This window comes from Bos indicus x Bos taurus, unplaced genomic scaffold, assembly GCF_003369695.1.
Source record: "Bos indicus x Bos taurus breed Angus x Brahman F1 hybrid unplaced genomic scaffold, Bos_hybrid_MaternalHap_v2.0 SuperScaffold_100126, whole genome shotgun sequence".
Classification (NCBI taxonomy): domain Eukaryota; kingdom Metazoa; phylum Chordata; class Mammalia; order Artiodactyla; family Bovidae; genus Bos; species Bos indicus x Bos taurus.
Window position 1 is genome coordinate 1,369,931 of NW_020867066.1, and position 25,789 is coordinate 1,395,719.

General features: G+C 40.6%; 1 protein-coding gene across 4 annotated transcripts in view; it reads right to left on the reverse strand.

The window, feature by feature from the left end:
- Nucleotides 1-25,789, reverse strand: part of LOC113888432 (multidrug resistance-associated protein 4-like) — a 105,877-nt gene that overhangs the window by 71,693 nt on the left and 8,395 nt on the right. For all 4 annotated transcript variants that reach the window (XM_027535560.1, XM_027535559.1, XM_027535561.1 and 1 more), the window contains exons 4-9: nucleotides 23,154-23,351; nucleotides 21,664-21,804; nucleotides 20,873-20,910; nucleotides 20,091-20,185; nucleotides 14,967-15,113; nucleotides 9,935-10,014 (exon numbers count right to left, since the gene is read on the reverse strand). In XM_027535560.1, coding sequence (XP_027391361.1) covers nucleotides 9,935-10,014; nucleotides 14,967-15,113; nucleotides 20,091-20,185; nucleotides 20,873-20,910; nucleotides 21,664-21,804; nucleotides 23,154-23,345 — 693 coding nt within the window. In that variant the 5' untranslated portion in view covers nucleotides 23,346-23,351. The remainder of the gene's footprint in view (nucleotides 1-9,934; nucleotides 10,015-14,966; nucleotides 15,114-20,090; nucleotides 20,186-20,872; nucleotides 20,911-21,663; nucleotides 21,805-23,153; nucleotides 23,352-25,789) is intronic.

Here is a 25,789-nt window from a genome sequence, read left to right on the forward strand (position 1 = left end):
GGGGTTGGAAAGAGTTGGACACGACTGAGCAACTAACACTATAGCTTTCATTTAAATACAAAAGATACCATGACCATTACAAAGAGAATATAATAAACATTGTGCAGATAAACTTTTAAATTTTAATGTAAAGGGTGAATGTCTTTAAAATGACATAAAAAACTAACATAACGACATAGAAAATCTGAATAATTGCATATATATTTAAGAATTTGAATCCTTTATTTTATTTTCTCAGTTCTGTTCCATTACTCAATTATATCCAACTCTTTGCAACCCCATGGACTGCAGCACGACAGACTTCCCTGTCCATCACCAACTCCCGGAGCTTACTCAAACTCATGTCTATTGAGTCAATAATGCCATCCAATCATCTTATCCTTTGTCGTCTCCTTTTTCTCCCACCTTCAATCTTTCCCAGCATCAAGGTCTTTTCCAATGAGTCAGTTCTTCACATCAGGTGGCCAAAGTATTGGAGTTTCAGCTTCAGCATCAATCCTTCCAATGAACACCCAGGACTGATCTCCTTTAGGATGGACTGGTTGGATCTCCTTGCAGTCCAAGGGACTCTCAAGAGTCTTCTCCAACACCACAGCTCAAAAGCATCAATTCTTCGGCACTCAGCTTTCTTTTTAGTCCAAATCTCACATCCATACATGACTACTGGAAAAACTATAGCCTTGACTAGAAGGACCTTTGTTGCAAAGTGATGGCTCTGCTTTTTAATATGCTGTTTAGGTTGGTCATAGCTTTTCCTCCAAGGAGCAAGTGTCTTTTAATTTCATGGCTTCAGTCACCATCTTCAGTGATTTTGGAGCCCAAAAAAATAAAATCTGCCACTGTTTGCATTGTTTCCCCATCTATTTGCCATGGGGTGATGGGACCAGATGCCATGATCTTCGTTTTCTCAACGTTGAGTTTTAAGCCAATGTTTCCACTCTCCTCTTTCACTTTCATCAAGAGGATCTTTAGTTCTTCTTCACTTTCTGCCATAAGGGTTGTGCCATCTCCGTATCTGAGGTTATTGATATTTCTCCTGGCAATCATGATTCCAGCTTGTGCTTCATCCAGTCCAGCATTTCACATGTTATACTCGTCATATAAGTTAAATAAGCAGCATGACAATATAAAACCTTGATGTACTCCTTTCCCTATTTGAAACCAGTCTGCTGTTTCATGTCCAGTTCTAACTGTTGCTTCTTGAACAGCATACAGATTTCTTAGGAGGCAGGTAAGGTGGTCTGGTATTCCCATCTCTTTCAGAATTTTCCACAGTTTATCATGATCCACACAGTAAAAGGCTTTGGTGTTGTCAGTAAAGCAGATGCTTTTCTGGAACTCTCTTGCTTTTTCTGCGATCCAACAGATGTTGGCAATTTGATCTCTAGTTCCTCTGCCTTTTCGAAAACCAGCTTGAATATCTGGAAGTTCACAGTTCACATACTATTGAAGCCTGGCTTGGAGAATTTTGAGCATTACTTTGGTAGCATGTGAGAAGACTGCAATTGTGCAGTAGTTTGAACATTCCTTAACATTGCCTTTCTTTGGGATTGGAATGAAAACTGACCTTTTCCTATGGCCACTGCTGCATTTTCTAAATCTGCTGGCATATTGAATGCAGCACTTTCATAGCATCATCTTCTAGCATTTGAAATAGCTCAACTGGAATTCTATCACCTCCACTAGCTTTGTTTGTAGTGATGCTTCCTAAGGACCACTTGATTTCACATTCCAGGATGTCTGGCTTTAAGTGAGTGATCACACCATTGTTTTTATCTGGATCATGAAAATCTTTTTTGTATAGTTTGTCTGTGTATGCTTCCACTTCTTTTTAATATCTTCTGCTTCTGTTAGGTCCATACCAAATGTGTCCTTTATTGTGCGCATCTTTGCATGAAATGTTCCCTTGGTATCACTAATTTTCTTCAAGAGATCTCTTGAAGAGGTCTTTACCATTCTATCGCTTTCCTCTATTTCTTTGCATTGATCACTGAGCAAGGCTTTCTTATCTCTCCTTGCTTTCCTTTGGAACTCTGCATTCAAATGGATATTATATTTCCTTTTCTCCTTTGCCTTTAGCTTCTCTTCTTTTCTCAGCTATTTGTAAGACCTCCTCAGACAACCATTTTGCCTTTTTGCATTTCTTTTTCTTGGGGATGTTCTTGATCAATGCCTCCTGTACAATGTCATGAACTTCTGTCCTTAGTTCTTCAGGTACTCTATCAGATCTAATCTTTTGAATCTATTTGTCACTTTCACTGTATAATCATAAAGGATTTGATTTAGGTCATAGCTGAATGGTCTAGGGGTTTTCCCTACTTTCTTCAATTTCAGTCTGAATTTGGCAATAAGGAATTCATGATCTGAGCCACAGTCAGCTCCCTATCTTGGTTTTGCTGATTGTATAGAACTTTTCCATCTTTGGCTGCAAAGCAAATAATCAATCTGATTTCAGTATTGACCATCTGGTGATGTCCATGTATACAGTCTTCTCTTGTGTTGTTGTGTTGTTTTATTTTACTTTATTTTATTGTTTTGGCCATGCCATGCAGCTTGTGGGATCTTAGTTTTCCTACCAGCAATTGAACCCAGGCACACAACAGTGAAAGCACCAAGTCCTGACCACTGGACCACCAGAGAATTTCCTGAATACATAATTTTTTAATTTTCCACAGAAAATACTTTAAGTCTGGAGGGCTTCACAAAAATATTTTGCAGAAAAGTTTTACCAAACTTTTCCAGGCTACATGAGTCCAGCATTATCACGATATAAAAACCAGATAAAGACATTAAAAGAAGGAAAAATTACAAACATAACTGTCTTGGGATATTAAACAACATACCAATGAACTGAATCTAGCAATATAAAAAAGATAGTACTCCACAATCTAACTTGACTGGGCAAGTCCAAAATGCTCAGGGTTGGCTGTTACAAAGGACAGACTGGAACCCTTGGGTAGGAGCTGATGCTGTTCTTCGCAAGCAGAATTTCTTTTTACTTCAGGGAAGGCTTAGTTCTTAAAGCCCTACAACTGACTGAACTGTGCCCACTGGACTATGTAGGATAATTGTCCCTACTTAAAATCAACTGATAATGAACTTCAATCACATCTACAAATTACCTACAGAGCAACACACAGGTCACTTTTTGATTGAATAACTGAGGAATGTAGTCTGGTCAAGCTGACACTTTAAAGTGGCCATTAAAAATGGAAATATTTCCCATGTATTTTCTTGAGGCTACATAATTCTGATACAAAAACCTGACAAAATATTTTAAAAAGCTAATTATAGACCAATATCCTTCATGAACAACAGATACAAAAATTCTTGACAAACTACATATAGCAATACATAAAAGCAATGCTACATTACAACCAAGTAAACTCTATTCCAGGAATGTTAAGTTTAACTTTTTCAATCTGACAACAGATGCCTACCTACAAAATTGGAATTAGTATTATTCTTAATGAAAAAATATATTGAAAGATTTTGCCCTAAGAGTACAAGATTAACTGATCTTACCAATTCTCTTCAACACTAACTGGAAACTCCAGCCACAACAAGTCAAGAAAAGGAAATAAAAGTCATAAATATTGGAAATGAAGATACAAAACTGTCATTATTAAAGCTGACGTGACCGTATATGGACAAAATCCTACAGAACTAAAAAAGAAAAACAAACTACTGCCATCAACTCCAGGCAATACAAAGTTGATTCACATATAAATCAACTATATTTCTATAGACTAACAACCAGCAAGTTTATAATGGTATCAGAAACAAGCCTTCTCTAGTGGTCCAAGTAGTTAAGAATCCATCTGCCAATGCAGGAAACACAGTTCGATCCCTAGGAAGAATCCACATGCCCAGAGCAGCTAAGTCCATGTGCCACAACTACTGAAGCCCGTGTTTTTCTTTTTTCTTTTTTAACCTTACATTCTTTTAAATGTTTTTATTATTATTATTATTTTACTTTACAATATTGTATTGGTTTTGCCATACATCAACATGCATCCACCACAGGTGTACACATGTTCCCCATCCTGAACCCCCCTCCAACCTCCAGCCCATGTTTTTCAACAGGAAAAGCCACCAGAATGAGAAGCCCACCCATAGCAACTAGTCACCCACTCTCCCTGCAACTAAGGAAAGCCCATGAGTAGCAAAGAAGGCACAGTGCATCCAAAAATAAATAAGTAATTTTAAAAACAATCTGATAATACCATGAATAAATTTAACCAGAGAAGTGTAAGATGTCTATACTAAAAATTACAACATATTTCTAAAATTAAAAAAGACCTAAATAAGCAGAGAAAGATACATATTCATAATTGCAGATCCAATATTGTTAAAACTCAGACTTCTCAAATAACCTATAGCTAAAAGGAAATATTGATAAAATTTTCAGCAGGCTTTTATTTAAAAGCAAATTGGAAGGCTTCTAAAATTTATACATAACAGTAAAGGATCCAGAATGACCAAATTAACCTTGATGAAGAAGTACAAAGTTAGACAATTTAAACTATGGGTTTCATCTCTTATTAAAATGTACAGTAATTAAGAATGCAGTATTGGCATAAGGATCTAAATATTGGTATAAACTGCAACTTTTGAGGAACAAAATAAATTATACAGATGCCGATTTCCTTAATTCAATGCATAAAAGTCTTTAACAAATGTGTGAAGAATAATTGGAAAAAATAAACTTCAACCACTAATTACTCTTTCACATACAAAAAATAGTGCAAGATGCATCAATATCTAAAAAGGCAGAACATAGAAAAGTATCTTCACACTCCTAAGGATGTGCAAAGGTTTCTTAGGATACAAAAACATCAACTACAAAAGAAAAGAAAAAAATGGTAAACATTAGACTTCATCAAAATTAAACCCTGATCTCTACTAAGGATATAAATGGCAAGCCACTGACTGGAAGAAAATATCCACAAAGCACTAGTATTACATATATATTAAAAATAAACATCCCTAAGGGGGATTTGAGGAAGCGGTTGGGGAAGGGATCAACACCCACAGAGATCTCAAAATGACAAAGTCATTGTTCAGTGGGAGAGGCTGGAATACTTGCTACACACTTTCCCTGACATCTCCACACAATGAAATGTAAGTGTCAGTGGTGCTGAGACAAGTAAAGGCTGCAAAAGCGAGTGACCCATAATCACCTATTACACTGAGTCTCAGGCTTCGTTCTCAATACCCAGATGCACTGGCCTGTTCTTCTGCGTTCCCCTCTCTGGAAAGAAATGACTGAGGACACCTCCTTCACATCTTCTTTTTCTTGGGCATTTTCACTTCATAAAACTGCAGTCAGTGTTCTATGTGTGCTGAGGAGGTAATGACACAGACCCTCGTGGTCTCACCACTGGTTGCTCAAGAGGCCTCAGAATAAGCCCTTTGTGTCCACGGAAGGATGTGAAGAGTCAGTTGAGCTCTGCCAAGCTGCTGATTTTTTTTTTTTCCTGAATGAGGGGTGTGTGGGAAATAAGCATTTTACAACTTAGTTTTCCTCAATAAATTACAGTATTTTGCTGAGAGCAGCTGTGTGCAGGTTCACACACTCAGAACAGTCCCAAACATTTTTTTGAAAACTAAAATGCCTAGACTTAAAATGCCTAGGTTTAGGCATTTTAACTTCCACATCTCACCTTCAATTTCACTTGTTTAGCAATAGGAAGACTCCTTGGAGACGATGATTTCAATGACAAGAATTGTAGATAATTGAGATCCTTATTCAGTGCTATTTGGGACTTTGGCAAATTGTATGAAAATTACATTGCTCTGAAATAATTAATGCTCAGTGGTCTGTCTTGAAAACAACTGATTTTTATTCTGTGAGTCTACCGAAGAAAGCATCCACTAAACTCTTTAAGGATTACAAACCTAGAATCTGTGTGATACAAACTCATGAGATGATATTTATGGGCCTGGAAACTGTCTCTGAAAATAACTTTAATGCAGCATAATGCCATTTTGCCAAAGGCAAAAGGAGACGAGGGCAGCAGAGAATGAGATGGCTGATGGCATCACCTATTCAATGGACTTGAATTTGGTCAAACTCCTGGAGATAGTGATGGACAGGAAGGTCTGGTGTGCTGCAGTCTATGGGGTGGCAAAGGGTCAGACATGACTTAGCGACTGAACAACAACAAATGCCACTGTTATCAGACTATTTCTCTTACCTAAAACACACGTGGCATTTTTAAAATTAGGTATCCATTACTTAGTGTTCAACATGCATTTAGATGTTATGCGAAAAATAATATTAAAATGTCTTCATTTTTATCTGCCCAACAAACCTTAGGAAGCAGGTATTATTTTCTCCATTTTACAGAAAGGAGAGTGTGGCTTTGTGGGGCAGAGGTGGTAAGAGGGAGAGCTGGGACGGGGGCTTGGAAAGGGAGACTGCAGGGCTCTGCACTACCACAATTTAAAGCTGTTGACATCATGAATGATTATCAGGTGCAATCACACCACATAAGTTGATTTTTTATGCTGCTTTACTTCATCCTTTGAAATAGTGAGCAGCTCCAATTTTCCCAACAACTCTAACGTGACTGAACGGGAAACCTATCTGGTAGCTCTCAGTGTACAGGATGGTGCACAAACTCATGATCGCCCCCTGTTGGGAGGCGGTCTCTGAGTTACATCGTCTTAGTGGATGGATTGTCCTGCAGGGTGGGACCACTACACAGAATTCAGGCTTTTCATTAGCCACACTTGGTATCACTATTACAAAATACTAAATAAATTATCTGAGATTCCATTTATGAAATTAGAAGGAATTAGATGAGGAAAAGAAGTAATACATACTTTAGAAGTAAATATATACTTGAAGTAATAAAAATAAAAATGATCAAGAATTTTCCAAGGTTTAGCAAATACACCAAGGATGATCAGAACCATCAAAAATGAGTTTGAACACAGTTGGCTCTAAACAAAAGTGAACAACACCATTGCAAGCCTTTCCCTTCCCCCCTCTCAGCTGGTGACAGACAGAAAGACTGGGTTCCACACAGGAACTCTGCTTCTACCAGCACCTCATGCCCCACCATCCACAGCAGCCTTTTCCTCTCATTTGGGATCAAAGGTCACCTCCTAGAAGCTCTGGCTGCCCCTGGACTAGGTTCCCTAACTGCCTCCAGCCCCCACATTTAGTTTTCCTTCCAAGACTTCCTCCACAGAGCTCCCACAATTAGGATTCCAAAGTCATCAAGGGGTGAGTCTCTGAACGTCCTCCTTCCCTGGGGGACTGGAAGGACAATGTCTGGCCCATAGGACAGGGCTTCGTGCCTGATTCACCCCTGTACCTCATGGCCTCAACTCTAATCCCTGTTTGTTTAAGGAAAGAGGGAAGAGAGGGAAAAAACCACCCACCATTGCTCATACTCCCCTCCCAGAAACTAAAATCTCAAACAACCAGCAACATCTCCTCAGACCCTACATCCAGATGGGCCTCTCTTCTGATTAATTCAAACTCCTTCCAGGAGTAGCCTGTCTTCACCTCAACTCCCTCCACACCTCCTGGATTTGCAGCCCTTTGCTCTCTAACTCTTCCCATCTGAAACCAGCTCCGCAGGACACCAGACACCTCCTGATTCCAAATCAATCAACAAGTTTCCGTGGACTCACCTTCTCGTTTGCACTAAACAGACCTGTCTTCCTTGGGTCTCCACTGTATCTCCTCCTCTCATCCTTGCTGGTCATTATGTGTCTTCTGTACTTCCCTGCTCTCTCTGCTTCTCTTTGAATATCAAGCCTTCCCTAAGCTTCTGATTTTGGCTCCTAAAATGCTTCCCTCTCTCTTGGCAATATTATCCATCTTCAGAGATTTAACTACTTGCTCAGTGAAGAATACATAAGCTCCATGCTCATCCCAGGCCTCTCTATCAAAGAGCAGACTCTTACTTCTAATGAACTACAGGATGCCTCCACCAAACTTGAAGATAATTGAACTACAAGTGGTAGAGGAGGGAATGGAAATCAGCTGGACTAGAATTTTCTTTCCTCTTTAATGAGAATATTTCCTACTGAAATCAGGTAGCATCTATCCCTGTCCCTCTATATGCCATGCAAAAATATGTGACAAATTTTGATTATGAGGACTAACAAACCATATGCTAAGCACACAGTAGAAACCCAACCTTGGCCTAGCTTACTGTAGCAAAGAAACAGAACCTTTCACAAAATCCTTTCAAAGGAATTCACAATCACTGTCAAAACATGACACTATTTTCAGGGAAAAATTGTTTCCAGGGATAAATTATGTAGCTAAACCCAGAAGGGCACATTTATAAAATAAGTTTGCAGAAGAAAAGAAAACAATCAGACATCTTCGCAGGAAAAGCCCTCTGCCTCCGAGTCTCAGCTTAGTTCTCACTGGTGACAGTGGAAGTCTTGCCCACTGTCTGCACTGTCTGTAGGACACTGCTGCACTGTTCATTGCTGCATTTCTGTGTGCAGCTTTGGACACATGTATTTCATTTCCAAAATTAACACTTGGAAAGAAAAAGTAAATTCCCCACAGGCTTAATCACTGATAAGTAGACGGAATAACAGAAAAAAAAGAAAAAAACACTCCATAACAGCAACAATACTGAATGTGACAATGAGAGCTGAGATGACCTAACATCATTCCTTAGACTCTCAAGTTCACAGACAAACAGGCTGGGTAGAAGGTATTTCTGTAAGTCTTCCTCTCTTTTCTTTTTTAAGACACCTTAGAAGGAAATGGCAACCCACTCCAGTATTCTTGCCTGGAGAATCCCAGGGATGGGGGAGCCTGGTGGGCTCCGTATGGGGTCGCACAGAGTCGGACACAACTGAAGCAACTTAGCAGCAGCTTAGCAAGACAGAGTAATCAGTTTATGAAAAGCAAAACTGCCTACAAAACCAAAAACCATTTTCTGAGATGACTTTGGTCTCGTAATCAAATTACTGGCTTAAAGCCTTTGTATCTTCAATAAGCGCTCTCTATTGTCCTTTTTGGACTTCCCATGTGGCTCAGTGGTAAGAATCTACCTGCAGTGAAGGAGACGCCAGAGACACAAGCTTGATCTCTGGATCAGGAATATCCCCTGGACAAGGAAATGGCAACCCACTCTAGTATTCTTGCCTGAGAAATCCCACTGATGGAGAAACCTGGTAAGCTGCAGTCTATGCGGTCACAAAAGAGCTGTACACAACTTAGTGACTAAACAACAACATTGTCCTTGTTAAAGTATTATTCTCACCTTATTTTTACCCAATCTTTGCTTTGTAATAACCACACATGGCTTTATCCAAATTAAATGCTGCACTAAATATTTGTCCTCTGTGGTAATACAAAGCATAGTGCTCGTGCTCAGTTGTGTATGACTCTTGCAGCCCCCTGGACTATAGTCTGCCAGGCTCCTCTATCTGTGGAATTTTCTAGGCAAGAATACTGAAGTGGATCACCATTCCCTTCTCTAGGACATCTTCTAACTCAGGGATCAAATCCATATCTCTTGCATCTCCTGCATTGGCAGGTGAATTCTTTACCACTAAGCCAGCTGGGAAGCCCAATACAAAGCATAATTTAGTTAATCTAGGCTATCTTTCCATGAGAGGTGATTATTTCTATATTATGAAATGTGCTCACAGTAAAGGGAATCCACGCCAGACACCTGGAAGGCAGAGGAGAACCACTTAACCAGCATGCTGCTGTTCAGACCAACCTTGACATGACTGTGTAGCCACTCCTGCCCCAGGTGTCTCTCCTGTTAACTCAGCCTCTCAATCACACCTGCACCTTTCTCTCACAAACATGACCTTTACTGAAGAAAGCAGGATGCATTGCCAGGCTGAAAGACCATCCTTAGCCCCTGTGAGAAGGCCTTGAGAAACAGGCACTCTGCTATTCCCTGTGAAAACTCGGACAGGACTATTACGTTACCTGGATGAAATCTTGAAATATCAGAGGCAGCAAGTCATCCATATGCCCAATGTCTTTGGAGAAACGATTTAAAATTCTTCCTGAAAGAACAGGATATGAAAAATATCATTTCCTCAGATAGAAGCTTTAAGAGAAACAATTCATGAACAAATCAAAACAATAATTTTGAAGAATATATATTTAGGGAATTCCTTGGTGGTACAGTGTCTCCAGTGCAGGGGACATGTGTTCAATCCCTGGTCCAGGAAGATTCCACATGCCGCAGAACAATTAAGCCTGTGCACCACAACTACTGAAGCCTATGTGCCTAGAGCCTGAGCTCTGCAACATAAAAAGTGACCATAGTGTGAAGCCCAGGCACTGCAATGAGGAGTAACCCTTGCTCGCTGTAACTAGAGAAAGCCCACATGCAGCAACAAAGACCCAATGCAACTAAAAATAAATCAATAAATCTTAAAAAAAAAAAAATAAAGTACATGTATTAAGTACTTTCTGGAGAAGGAAATGGAAACCCACTCCATTTTTCTTGCCTGGAGAATTCCCATGGACAGCAGAGCTGGCAGGCCAGTCCATGGGGTCATGAAGAGTTGGATACAACTGAGTGACTAAGAACCATTAAATATTTAATGTATTGGGCTTCCCTAGGGGCTCAGTGCTAAAGAATCTGCCTGCCAATGCAGGAGACATAAGAGACAGGGGTTCAATCCCAAGGTCAGGTAGATCCCCTGGAGGAAGAAATGTCAACTCACTCCAGTATTCTTTCCTGGGAAATCCCATGGACAGAGTAGCCTGGCAGGCTACAGTTCATAGGACTACAAAAGAGTCAGACATGACTAGCGGTAAAACAAGAATAAATTTAATATATTACAAATTCATATGAAATAAGCCAATGTCAGTGGTAAAAAGAAAGACAAAATAGGATGATACCTAAAGAGAAACAAAAATACCACCAAATGGCAGTGGGTGGGGAATTGAAATTGAGCCCTGATTTTTAAAAGAATGGGGGAATCTTGTGGCAGTATCTGGAAGGGTTGGTGGATTTGAGAATTTCCCTCCCCTTAGATCCATCCCATCTAAGACTCACTCCAAGAGCTAAATTGGCAAACAAACAGTTGCAAAATACCTAAGTTAATCCTAACTGTCACACCAATTTGGCTTTAATTATCAAGATCAGTTTCCCCAAGTGATACTCTTTAAATCAACAAAATTATAACCTCTCTGTAACTTCTTTTTTCCCTCCAGATGGCTCACAGCACCTCACATTTTGGGAAATTAGGGATTGTGGCCATTTCCCAGTTGTGAGCTTACTAGTCAGGTAATAAGTCATTATTTTCAGAGGAGTACTGGGTGTGAAAAGCACAGACTTGTGAATAAGCATCTAAGAAGACCAACGGGATGTAGACAGGAAAACAGAAAAATTACTAAATGATTAAGATTGATTTTATTTCCCTTCTCAGAATCCACAATAATAGTATATCCTTAAGGCTGCAGAATAAAATATGGGAATTTCTGGTAAATATCTGGTATAAATTAAAAATGTCACTTGTCACATCAGTAAACAAAGGATGCTGCAGCCACCCCTGAAAGGGTGCTCCCTGGGGAGACTCAGGATAAGAAAGAACAGGACACTGGTCCCAGACAGGGGAGGTGCACATCAAAGGAACTATAACAGGGAGGAGCCAATTTTGACTCCATGCTGGATCTGTTTCTTTGACCATTGCTATTCATTGCTTTGGTCAAGGAACCCTGCCCCTCTGCATGAAGGTTAAAGTGGCTTTTTTTCAGCTCACAGGGAGACAATCTGATTCTCACCAACTGTGAATGGATGCAGAAAAGACAAAATGAACAAATACCCTCTTATTGTACAAGATAAATGGCCTTTTGACATTATTTCCTTGCCTCCTCTCCTCTCTGTTCTATAAAAGAACCAGGCATCCAGACCCAAATAAGATAGTTATTTTGACACATTAGTCTACCATCTTCTCAGTCTGCCAGGTTTCCAAATAAAGTCATTATTCTTTGCCTTAACACATTGTCTGTAAGACTTACCAGCCTTGTGAGGCAAGCAGAGTGAGCTTAAACTTGGTAACAAGTAATACCAAGTAATACCTCTGTGTGGTTTTCTCTTCATGCCATCATATATCACAAACAAAGTCCACCATAAACAATCTATTACAAATTCTACTTTTGAAAATAAACACAGGGAAGAGTTCAGTATAATACACTGCTAAAAGAGTAAAAAACCGATGCCCCTAAACCTTTGAGCCTATCTTTGCAGTACTTATTTGCGCTTCTATTTTCTTGAAGCAATGAAGTTCTGATGATAGATGCAGGAGGGGAAGACAAGATACACACTGTGTATGCCTGCTGCTCTTGGATTAGTGGCCTTAAAGATTTAAACTTTGTTCCAAATCCTTGAATAATAAATCAGAATCTGGAGATGCCTACAGGTCATCGAGATCCTGGTTAAAAATGGTCTCAAACTCAGTCCCACTCGATGCTCCCAAAATTACAACTGTAGTTTTCATATTAACAGGAAAAGTAGAGCAACATCATAGCCATAATAGCAAAGACTCTTCCAATCACTTTCTCACTCCAGCTTCATAATAAGATGAAATCTGTGTGTGCCTCTGCAGTTGGCCATCTTGTGCTCCTCATAATGCCTGAACTAAAAAACAAGTGTTTAAAAAGTTGACTTAAAACTCAATTCATAAAACTAAGTTCATGGCATCTGGTCCTGCCACTTCATGGCAAAGAGATAGGGAAACAATGGAAACAGTGACAGACTATTTTGGGGGCTCCCAAAATCACTTCAGATGGTGACTAAAGCCATGAAATTAAAAGATGATTGCTCCTTGGAAGAAAATCTATGACCAACCTAGACAGCATATTAAAAAGCAGAGACATCACTTTGCCAACAAAGGCCCATCAGGTCAAAGCTATGGCTTTTCCAGTGGTCATGTGTGGCTACTATACATGGACTATAAAGAAAGCTGAGCACCTAAGATTGATGCTTTTGAACTGTGGTGTTGGAGAAGACTCTTGAGAGTCCCCTGGACTGCAAGGAGATCTAACAAGTTCATCCTAAAGGAAATCAGTTCTGAATATTCAGGAAGGGCTGATGCTGAAGCTGAAACTCCAATACTTTGGCCACCTGATATGGAGAACTGACTCATTGGAAAAGACCCTGATGCTGGGAAAGACTGAAAGTGGGAGGAGAAGAGGATGACAGAGGATTAGATGGTTGGATGGAATCACTGACTCGATGGACATGTATTTGAGTAAGCTCTGGGAGTTGGGCAGGGAAGATGGACAGGGAAGCCTGGCACACTGCAGTCGATGGGGTCTCAAAGAGTTGGATATGACTGAGCGACTGAACTGAACTGTTGAATAAATCTGTACAAGATGCTGCCTTAAACAGTCTTATTTAATCCTCACAACAGCCTTGTGAAACAGGAAGGGCAGTGGTCATTCCCATTTCACAGGAGAGACGTTCCCAGACACCATGTTGACATCCTCATTGAGGTTCACTGGGCACTGAGCCTGTCCTAAGTGTTGTGAATGTATTAACCTGCTTAATGCCCACAACATCAAGATACTGGTAAGTGTATGAACAATATCTTCATTCTATAGGTAAGAAAATTGAGATACAGAGAAATTAAATAACTAGCATATAAGTATTAATATAACTATAATTGGCTATTACTATTAGTAACTAGCACTTGGAGAAGGCAATGGCACCCCACTCCAGTACTCTTGCCTAGAAAATCCCATGGACGGAGGAGCCTGGTAGGCAGCAGTCCATGAGGTTGCTAAGAGTCGGACACAACTGAGGGACTTCACTTTCACTTTCACTTTCGACTTTCATGCATTGGAGAAGGCTTGGCACCCCACTCCAGTATTCTTGCCTGGAGAATCCCAGGGACCGAGGAGCCTAGTAGGCTGCCGTCTATGGGGTCGCACAGAGTCGGACACGACTGAAGCAACTTAGCAGCAGCAGCAGCATTAGTAACTAGCACTAGGACTGTACCCAGGAATTTGGCTCCTGAGTCCATACTTATAAGTATGACAACACCCTGCCTGGAGATTTTCCTGCCCAGTAGTATCTACCTACTTTGGCCTTGATCGCACAGCTAGTTGATGGCCAGGCCAAGGCTACTGTCCTCCCTCCAGTCACATCCCTGCCTCATCAGGCCCTGCCAATATTGACCTGCAAAAACAAAGCCACCCTGGGCCTCAGCACAAGTCTAAGCAACTGAACAGAGTAGGCATGTGCTCTGATCAACTAATTCTTCATAGGAACCCAGGTCAAGAGGCTACCTTCCAAACAAAGCAAGACAGATCAAAGGCCTCAGGGTAGAAGAAGCAACCACTGGGAAACCTTCAGGAACACTCTTACTTAATACTGAAGTCCACCTGCTACATACCACAAGCCATCTTTAATGTAACCACAAGTCCATTGTAAAACTAGAGTTCGTTTTATTGAAGAGGATTGTTTACATTTCACTGATCTTGTATTTTAATTAATTTTACATTACCATTTAGGTAAAACTCAAAATATGAGCACATATCAGAGCTCTGTGGTCCCAGAAATGGATGGACAATGAAAGAGAGAAACATACAGCCTGTCTTCTGCACAGACATTCCTGGAAGAAGGTATTTCCTAGTTAGCTTACCACTATGTAACACAGCCAACGTTTCAAAACTAGTCAAAAACATATTTCAACACGTTTTCATCATATGTTGGATGTTTCATATGCCACATAACAAATGGACTCCTAAATCATCCTGTAAAGTAAACATTCATGTACTTTTACAGGTATGAATAAATTGGAATAAAAGCTTATATGCTCCTCTATTCACATTTTCTCTGGTAGGAAAAATTACCAATGAAGCTTTTTGTAGAAAATGAATAAACAGACACAGTGATTTTCTTCCAAGCATCTCTTCAATTTTCAAATATGAAAATGTAATCAGGCACTAAATGTGTTAACAAGACATATTCACTAAGAAACTTGAGTATCTGACTTACCTATTGGATTTCTATGGAAGAACAATACTGGAGCTCTTAAAATGGTCTCCAACATTCTGTTGTGCAAAGTAAGTGAAGAATTAACAAGGATGTAGAATATCAACAGAGACTTTGTGATGCCAAAAAGGACAGTAGACACAGTTAACCCTGAAATAAAGAAACATCACTCAGCACAAGATCTCCATCTTATCCTCAATCATGCTAGAGCACAGCAGGCAGTTTAAAAAGATACTATGTATTTCATTCTATAAGTAAAAATTGTATAGATATTTACATATATAGAATACAAAATACAAAACATATATATATATATATAAATATATAAAGTAGATTCTGTAAGAGTTTAATGCTTTATTGTAAAGTAATTAAACTCCAATTAGAATAAATAGATTAATATTAAAAAAAGAAAAATATAAAAGTCACTGTTTTCCTCTCACTAAATAGAAACAACAGGGGGGGAAAATGTGTAAACTGCAGTTTTATTTTAGGCTTGCCTAATTCAATTACAAGTTCTAATAAAACTGAAAATAAAGATAATTATACAAGTAGCTAATCTTCTTTTCTCCACATTTCTTTTTTTTTTCTAATTTTATTTTATTTTTAAACTTTACATAATTGTATTAGTTTTGCCAAATATCAAAATGAATCCGCCACAGGTATACATGTGTTCCCCACCCAAACCCTCCTCCCTCCTCCCTCCCCATACCATCCCTTACAACATGTCCCATAATCTAAAAGTAAGGTATGCTTTGGTGAAAGTGAACATATTAGGTGCTCAGTCCTGTCATACTCTTTGCAAGTCCACGGACTGTAGACCCCAGGTTTCTCTATCCATGGAATTCTCCAGGCAAGAATACTGGAATGGGTTGCCATTCCCTTCTCCAATGCTTTGCTACCAGCACATGAATTAACAGGGAAAAGAAGAAATGATCTATCATTTCCTTGTAATTTACAAGGAAATTTACTACGAATGTGTGGATCACAATAAACTGTGGAAAATTCTGAAAGAGATGGGAATACCAGACCACCTGACCTGCTTCTTGAGAAACCTATATGCAGGTCAGGAAGCAATAGTTAGAACTGGACATGGAACAACAGACTGGTTCCAAATAGGAAAAGGAGTACGTCAAGGTTGTATATTGTCACCCTGCTTATTTAACTTATATGCAGAGTACATCATGAGAAACGCTGTGCTGGAAGAAGCACAAGCTGGAATCAAGATTGCCGGGAGAAATATCAATAACCTGAAATATGCAGATGACACCACCCTTGTGGCAGAAAGTGAAGAGGAACTAAAAAGCCTCTTGATGAAAGTGAAAGAGGAGATTGAAAAAGTTGGCTTAAAGCTCAACATTCAGAAAATGAAGATCATGGCATCTGGTCCCATCACTTCCTGGCAAATAAATGGGGAAACAGTGGCAGACATTATTTTTTGGGGCTCCACAATCACTGCAGATGGTGACTGAAGCCATGAAATTAAAAGACGCTTACTCCTTGGAAGAAAAGTTACGACCAATCTAGATAGCATATTGAAAAGCAGAGACATTACTTTGACAACAAAGGTCCATCTAGCCAAAGCTATGGTTTTTCTAGTGGTCATGTATGGATGTGAGAGTTGGATTGTGAAGAAAGCTGAGTGCCAAAGAATTGATGCTTTTGAACTGCGGTGTTGGAGAAGACTCTTGAGAGTCCCTTGGACTGCAAGGAGATCCAACCAGTCCATTCTAAAGGAGATCAGCCCTGGGTTTTCTTTGGAAGGAATGATGCTAAAGCTGAAATTCCACCTCATACTTTGGCCACCTCATGTGAAGAGCTGACTCATTGGAAAAGGCTCTGATGCTGGTAGGGGTTGGGAGCAGGAAGAAAAGGGAACGACAGAGGATGAGACGGCTGGATGGCATCACTGACTTGATGGACATGAATTTGAGTGAACTCTGGGAGTTGGTGATGGACAGGGAGGCCTGGTGTGCTGCGATTCATGGGGTTGCAAAGAGTCAGACACGACTGAGCGACTGAACTGAGCTGAACTGAAAGTAGCTTTTTAAGAACCTACTGTGTAGCACAGGGAGCTCTACTTAATGCTCTGTGGCAACCTAAATGGGAAGGAAATCCAAAGAGACGATACATGTTCAACTAGTTCACTTGGCTGTACCATAGAAACTAACACAACATTGGAAAGCAACTATAATAAAAATTAAAATATTAAATTATTAAATTATTAAAATATTAAAATATTAAATTCTACTTCTATTCCCATGTAGCTATAAAGAGTGTGAAAAGACCATATTAAGTTTCAAGTGGATAATCTCTTAAATAATTGAACTGCAAGAAACTACAAGATTTATATTGACATGAGATAATCTAAACAAGATGATCTAACCTCTCACTATTTTATAGAACCCTAAAGCATTTGTAAATAACTATAATCATTTAAATTTATGTCTTCAGTTCAGTTCAGTTCAGTCGCTCAGGCATGTCCGACTCTTTGCGACCCCATGAATCGCAGCACACCAGGCCTCCCTGTCCATCACCAACTCCCGGAGTTCACTCAGACTCACGTCCATCAAGTCAGTGATGCCATCCAGCCATCTCATCCTCTATTGTCCCCTTCTCCTCCTGCCCCCAATCCCTCCTAGCATCAGAGTCTTTTCCAATGAGTCAACTCTTTGCATGAGGTGGCCAAAGTACTGGAGTTTCAGATTTAGCATCATTACTTTCAAAGAAATCCCAGGGCTGATCTCCTTCAGAATGGACTGGTTGGATCTCCTTTCAGTCCAAGGGACTCTCAAGAGTCTTCTCCAACACCACAGTTCAAAAGTATCAGTTCTTCGGCTCTCAGCCCTCTTCACAATCCAACTCTCTCACATCCATACATGAGCATTAGAAAAACCATAGCCTTGACTAGATGGACCTTTGTTGACAAAGTAATGTCTCTGCTTTTCAATATGCTATCTAGGTTGGTCATAACTTTCCTTCCAAGGAGTAAGCGTCTTTTAATTTCATGGCTGCAGTCACCATCTGCAGTGATTTTGGAGCCCAATAAATAAAGTCTGACACTGTTTCCACTGTTTCCCCATCTATTTCCCATGAAGTGATGGGACCAGATGCCATGATCTTCGTTTTCTGAATGTTGAGTTTTAAGCCAACTTTTTCACTCTGAACTTTCACTTTTATCAAGAGGTTTTGTAGTTCCTCTTCACTTTGTGCCATAAGGGTGGTGTCGTCTGCATATCTGAGGTTATTGATATTTTTCCCGGCAATCTTGATTCCAGCTTGTGCTTCTTCCAGCCCAGCATTTCTCATGATGTACTCTGCATATAAGTTAAATAAGCAGAGTGACAATATACAGCCTTGATGTACTCCTTTTCCTATTTGGAACCAGTCTGTTGTTCCATGTCCAGTTCTAACTATTGCTTCCTGACCTGCATACAAATTTCTCAAGAGGCAGGTCAGGTGGTCTTATCATGACATAAATCAGTACTATACATACAAAAATTAAAAGAGCCCTCCAAACAACTCTTCAACTCACAATGCTATATAGAGAGGGGATAATTTTGGCAATATATATTCCATCATGTATGTTTTTCAATTCAGCTGCCACATCAGTGTTATGTATACCTGTGGCAGATTCATTTTGATATTTGGCAAAACTAATATAATTATGTAAAGTTTAAAAATAAAATAAAATTAAAAAAAAAAAAAGCAGAGAAAAAAAAAAAAAGCCAGAGTTTATTTAGATGGAATTGGAATAACTGAACCACAGGGTGGGGATACATTTCTAATCCCCTTGGTCATTCTTATAAGGATATAAGATTTAGCAAAAGCAACTATTAGAATAGACAATAGCTACGTATTTCTAGTGGCTGATTTTCTCAATATGCAATCCTGGTTTAACTACCAAAATCCAGTATGGAGCAAATTAAGAGTCTTCATTCAACCTCTTTTCTTTTGGTAGATCTTTAAAATAATTATTCTTATTAATTCACAGAGTAAATGTGATTCAGACACTTCATTTGTTAAGACATTACTGAATGTCTTACATTGCTCACACAGACTCATTGTAATACACACCTTATCTCCACATCCTCTCCAGCATTTATTATTTGTAGACTTTTGGATCGCAGCCATTCTGACTGGTGTGAAATGGTACCTCATAGTGGTTTTGATTTGCATTTCTCTGATAATGAGTGATGTTGAGCATCTTTTCATGTGTTTGTTAGCCATCTGTATGTCTTTTTTGGAGAAATGTCTATTTAGTTCTTTGGTGGGAATGCAAACTAGTACAGCCACTATGGAGAACAGTGTGGAGATTCCTTAAAAAACTGGAAATAGAACTGCCTTATGATCCAGCAACCCCACTGCTGGGCATACACACTGAGAAAACCAGAAGGGAAAGAGACACGTGTACCCCAATGTTCATCGCAGCACTGTTTATAATAGCCAAGACATGGAAGCAACCTAGATGTCCATCAGCAGATGAATGGATAAGAAAGCTGTGGTACATATACACAATGGAGTATTACTCAGCCATTAAAAAGAATACATTTGAATCAGTTCTAATGAGGTGGATGAAACTGGAGCCTATTATACAGAGTGAAGTAAGCCAGAAGGAAAAACATAAATACAGTATACTAACGCATATATATGGAATTTAGAAAGATGGTAACAATAACCCGGTGTACGAGACAGCAAAAGAGACACTGATGTATAGAACGGTCTTATGGATTCTGTGGGAGAGGGAGAGGGTGGGAAGATTTGGGAGAATGGCAATGAAACATGTAAAGTATCATGTGGGAAACGAGTTGCCAGTCCAGGTTCGATGCATGATGCTGGATGCTTGGGGCTGGTGCACTGGGACGGCCCAGAGGGATGGTATGGGGAGGGAGGAGGGAGGAGGGTTCGGGATGGGGAACACATGTATACCTGTGGCGGATTCATTTTGATATTTGGCAAAACTAATACAATTATGTAAAGTTTAAAAATAAAATAAAATTGGAGAAAAAAAAAAAAGAAATTAACACAACATTGTAAATCAACTATACTTCAATAAAATAAAATTTTCAATTAAAAAAAAAAATACACACCTTAAACGCTTGTATTATAGAGCAGATGACTCAACTTTACCTGAATAAACTCCTAAGTACCAGTTCAGAACAAACACTATAAATTCATCTTCTTTTACTAATACCCCAGAATACAGGTCACTTTGTACATTCGCCCTATGGAACAGGAAATAAAAAATATTACACTATAGATACACTTAGAATTTACATAAATATCACAAACAATTACCTCAATTCAAGAAATGCATTTTATGCTGAAAAGTGTTTCCCAGCCCACAAGGCCCTGTGTATGTCTCCATCTAAAAATCTGAATCACGATTTTCAGTTTTCAAAAGTATCTGTGAAGACAGACTTAGAAAATGAACTTTTAGTTGCTGAGGGGAAGAATAGTTAGAGAGTTTGGATGGCCACGCACACACTTCTATATGTAAACAGGTAACCAACAAGGGCTTACTCTACAGCACATGGAACTCTGCCCAATGTTATGTGGCAGCCTGGATGGGAGGGAAGTTTGGGGGAGAATGGATACTTGCATATGTATGGCTGCATCCCTTCGCTGCTCAAATGAAACTATCACAATATTGTTGATTTGCCATAGCCCAATACAATATTAAAAGTTCCAAAAAAAAAATTGTCTGTGAAGAAGCTGCTGAAGGGCGGGACATGGAGAGAGACCACAGGGGGATCACACACCACCTGCAGGAACTTTCATTTTTCTTCAGGGAACCTACGTGAGGGTCAGAAGAGGAGGCTGATCTAGCCCCATCTCTCCCATGACTCTGTGGGAAAGTGAGGTTTTGTGTAGATTTCACAGTACTTTGGGTCAGACCAGGAATCACTCACCAGAATGCAAGCCACCAATCCTGCAGGACATAGGCAACCTGGAGCAGGAAACAGCAGTCACTCACACACTGACATCACTGAGCCTCACACCCCGCTTACTAGGATGGGGGACAGAAAAGCTCCAGAATATGGAGACGGTCCTTCCGGCTCAGGTCTGTGCCAAGCCCCAAGCCCCAGATGATCACAGGTCAGGGGAGGGCATCTTACGAGTTAATATCCTTAAAAGAAACCCCCTTTTCCCTAGAAGACATTGCTCCCCAAATATAATGTACTTCAATGTATATCCAAGTGGACTGCAAAAGGCAGTAATAACAGTACAAATGTTGGGATTTTGCAAAGCAAAAAGCTTGACAGGTACAGTGATGGTCAGTTCCGGTGTCAGCTTGGCTGGGCCAGTCTCCAGTGATTCAACCAAACACCCATCCAGATGTTGCCATGAAGGTATTTTGTGGATGATGTTTCATCCGTCATCAGAACTTCAGTAGAGGAGATCATCCTCCACACTGCAGTGGCCTCGTCCAGTCAAAGGCCTGAAGAGCAAAACCTGAGGCTTCCTGGAGGAGGAAGAAATTCTGCCTCAAGACAGCAGGGTCAGTTCCTGCCTGAGGTTCCAGCCTACAGGCCTGCCTTGCTGATTTCACATTCACCAAGCTAGATCCCACAATTGCATGAGCCAAGTTTTTGAGATAAATCTCCTAATACACATATTTAAAAATAATTCTAAAGTACAGTATAAGTAGTATGTAAATATAAAACTGAGTGCACAAACCAAAATAAACACCCTTACGTACCTGAGCTGCGATGTTTACTAGAATAAGGAAGATGATGACAAGCCAGTCAGCACCACCTGTGAAGTAATTCTTATAGGTCTTAAAACCAACTTTTCCTCCCAAGTGGTCCTCTAGAGGTAGTGTAACCTGTATATTCTCAGACTGGAAGGGGAAAAATGGCAGTGAGAGATGAAATTTTAAATAATGAACCCCAAATTTCAAGAGTTCAACAATGTCCTCCACCGTGAAGCTTTGGGAAACAGACACATTTCATACACTGTTAGGAGTGCAGGATGGTCCATCTCCTATGGAGAAGGGTGTGGGAATATCTGGCCAAATCACATACGCTTTTACCCCTGGACCCAGCCATCCCACTCGTAGGAATGTATGAGAAATAATCAAAGGTCATTCACATGAGGTTATTAACCGTTGGGTGGCTTTGCTTAAAATAGATCATGACTCTGGCACACAACAAAATCAATTAATGTATAAATGCAGAAACTTGCTCTAAAATAACATAAAAAATGATATGGAGATAATGTATCCCTCTAGATGACTGTGTCATTCAATGATAGAAACATACTTGGGGTTCAAAATATTAGCCAAATTCAGTAAACTGAGTTCAAAGAGAGAGTTGGAGTAATATGAGTTTGGACAGCACATTGCAAGCATATGATCTGAATCTATTTGGTTCCTAAGTTTCAGAGAGTGATTCCTGAGTTTAGAAAGTGAACAGCTAATCTGAATACTTATCAGGATCATTCAAGGCTCCTGGGCTTGGATATTGAGGGTTTGGTTATCAAGGGAATATGTTAAGGGAGATCTAGTGCATTTCAGCATTTCTGTCTGGAGGACTTAGAATGCATTATAGAGTCACAGAAGGCTAGGATGCTCTTGCCTCTATCCTGGCCACTGGGATTCAAGGTTGATAAGATGTGGTTCTAAGTCTTGAAAGGTAAGAAAGGAGGACAGGAACTAACACTGAAGTGTGTACCAGGTGTCAGGTCCTTGCACACATTACCTCTGGCCTATCACAAACCATCTGACACCGAGGCAAAATACTACATCAGTCACATGCAGTTGCTAGAGTATTCCAACACATAGGAAAAGTAGCTGATTTAACGTGGCAACAGCAGGACTCAGTCTAAGGGGGTCTTCACATTAAGCCTTTGGATGCATAAGGGAAGCTGGGGGCCACCAGCATGAATAGGATGTAACTAGGGTAAACTGATGAGTTCTCAATCAGTGTGAGTCACATAAAACCAGAAATTCATAGCAATACACCCGCTTCTGGTGTCCATAAGATTCTCCATCCTACACCCAAAGGGGAACCCCAAGCAGGCTTGCTTCCCTCATGCTCTTCTAACTCTACCAATTCCGTGGAACAAGACTTTGGGAACGTTAGGGTCTACTTTGGGACAAATGAAGATGTCATGAGCAGAGCAGACTGAAGGTCCATGAGACCACCAAGAGCACACAGACCCGGGCACACTGCAGAAAGAGAAACTCACTTCTTGGTCTTCTGGAGCCGCATCTTTCAATGAGGGTCTGGGAGATTGGAGAGACTGAACCAAAGACTCAGAGATCACAGTAGGAGTTCCTGGAACTGCAGATGGTTCAGACTGCTCATTGCCCTTCTCAAAAAGGGAAAAAATATCTACCCTGGATTTCAGGAACTCAGAGTAAGTTCCTCTTTCCACCATTTTGCCCTAAAATTAAAAAGTTGAGAAGAATTAATTTATATTTGATAATATTAAACCAACCTAAATACTAATAAAAAAAGTTATATGGTTTTAAATTATGATTTTTGAAAAAAAAAAAAAGATCCCTGGGTCTAGAATTCTTGTTGAGAAATCTAGTTCAGTCAACTCAGTACAGAACTGAGCTTTGCATTCTCTGCCAAACCCTGTCCCTATGGTAGGTGCTGAGGGATATGAAAGAAATGTGTCCTCATGTGTCAAAAATGGAGGCCATTGACATGACTACCCTGGGCATTTGGGGAAGGAAGAAGTACAGAGGTTGATGGGAGAATCAGCACAGTCTTCTTAGACAGCATGGAAATTGACAGAAGCCTCGTGTGACAATTCCAGGAAAGAAATTTATACTTAGTCCAGAGGTGGGCACAAGCACATCTGCATACAGGTAAGAGTCTCTCATGAAACCTTCACTGACCACTGTCACTGTCACACTATCATGTGCCCAGCTGGGATAATAGGAACCAGCCCCAGACAGCAAATCCTTGAGAGGCCTCTCCTTGGCCTACAACTGCCCCCACACACTCAGCAAATTCCCAACTGAAAATTCAATATTCCACCTGATAAAGTAATTAAACAAGGAGGCCATTGGGCTGGGGTGGCTCTAAGGCCTTGGCAGTCTGTGCCCACAAACCAAAACCTAAGCCAGAATCAATGCACTCAGATCCGAGAAAAAACTTAGGACCAACCAACCACAAGCAGCCAACTAGGCTTCCCCAAATCAGGCAACTGCTTAAGCTACAGCCAATCAAATCATTTTCTTTGAACACATGTGACACATCCTTGCACAGTTTCCCTCCCTTACAAAGTCATATAAAATGATGTACAGATGTTTCACTATCTTCTGACTGCATGAAACCAGATTCAGCTGATTCACTCAGTAGCAAATAAAACATCAGGGGAAAAAAAACTCAGAATGCAAAACACATCAAATGAGAGCAGCTGTGGTTAAGGCAGCTCAGGTGGAGGAGCCGGCCAGGACCCTCACTGGACCCCTCTCACCCTCTGCCCTGAGGGGGTCCACTGGGAGAAATGTAGGGAAGCCTTTGGGTACCATCAGATACTGCAGAACTAGAAAATTATGCAGGATATATTGTGTCTTGTTCCACTTGGGAGGCAAAATTCACACACCTCTTTAATGAAATCACCACTCACCACATCAATCAGTAATATGCATGATGAAATGACTGGTGGTACAAAGACAGCAATTTCACTCAACAGTCAAGCACTGACAATTCTGGGTGATGAAGGGATAGCCATCTGCTCTGAAGAGAGGGACCCGACAGTGAGGATAGACCCCAAATCAGGCAGGGGTGCTCACCAGTGGCCAAATAGTTGTTTTCTTAGTACTAAAACTGGGGGTAGTATCCTCAAAAGAAGAAATAAGGGGACCCCAAAACATCTAGAGATGGGCAAAATAGGTTATACTCCTGACCACTGATCCTGTGCTCATAACACTATGAACATTGGAGTTTACACACTAGAATCACCCACTCTGCACATGATATCAACTGCTCTCGAGCTTGAGAACCCTTAGCCTCCCCCCATTCCTAGAGGAGTGGAGAAGGGCTGACACAGGGAACTGCTCCTAGAGAGGCAGGGGTTCTGTATCTTAATAATCTTTCTTGCAGCAGAGAGTCTTTTCAGAAGTCAGGGATCTGACCAAGGGCCTGTGGAGTAGTCAGAGGTTAACGATAGAGGTGATGAGATCCAGAGGCAAACAAGCCAAAGAGTGAAGCATCGAACGACCACCAAGTCTGAACACTTCTCACTAATCTCCACCCCACCACCAGCCATGCTAGGAGCTGTGGACTGGATGGTGCCCCCTCCTCAGAAAGATGTGCTCAAACATGACACCTGTGAACATGACCTTATTTGGATACAGGGTCATTGCAGATGTAATCAAGTTCAGATGAGGTCACACTGGAGCAAGGTGACCCTAAAACCAGTAAGACTGATGTCACTATGAGAACAGAAGAGACCCAGACTGACACAGGGACAACGGCCATGTGACATCAGAGGCAGAGACCACAGCGCTGCAGCTGGAAGCCAAGGAACACCAAGTAAGGCCCGTGAACATCAGAGGCTGATCCTTCCCTGGAGCCTTCAGGGGGAGCACAGCCCTGCCAGCACCTGGATTTGGGACCCATAGCCTCCAGAAGAGGGAGATGATAGACTCCTGCTGTCACCTAGCTTATGGTGCTGTGATACGGCAGCTCTAGAAACTGAATCTCTAGCCTGAGCCCACACTTCTGTCGTCTCAGCTTTACTAAAACTCCTAACTGCTTCTTCTGTCACCCCTCCAGTGACCATCAGAGAAATCTCTTAACTCCCACATCAGATGACATCCCTCCTCTGCTCTGGACCGTCTGATGGCTTCCATCCCACAACCA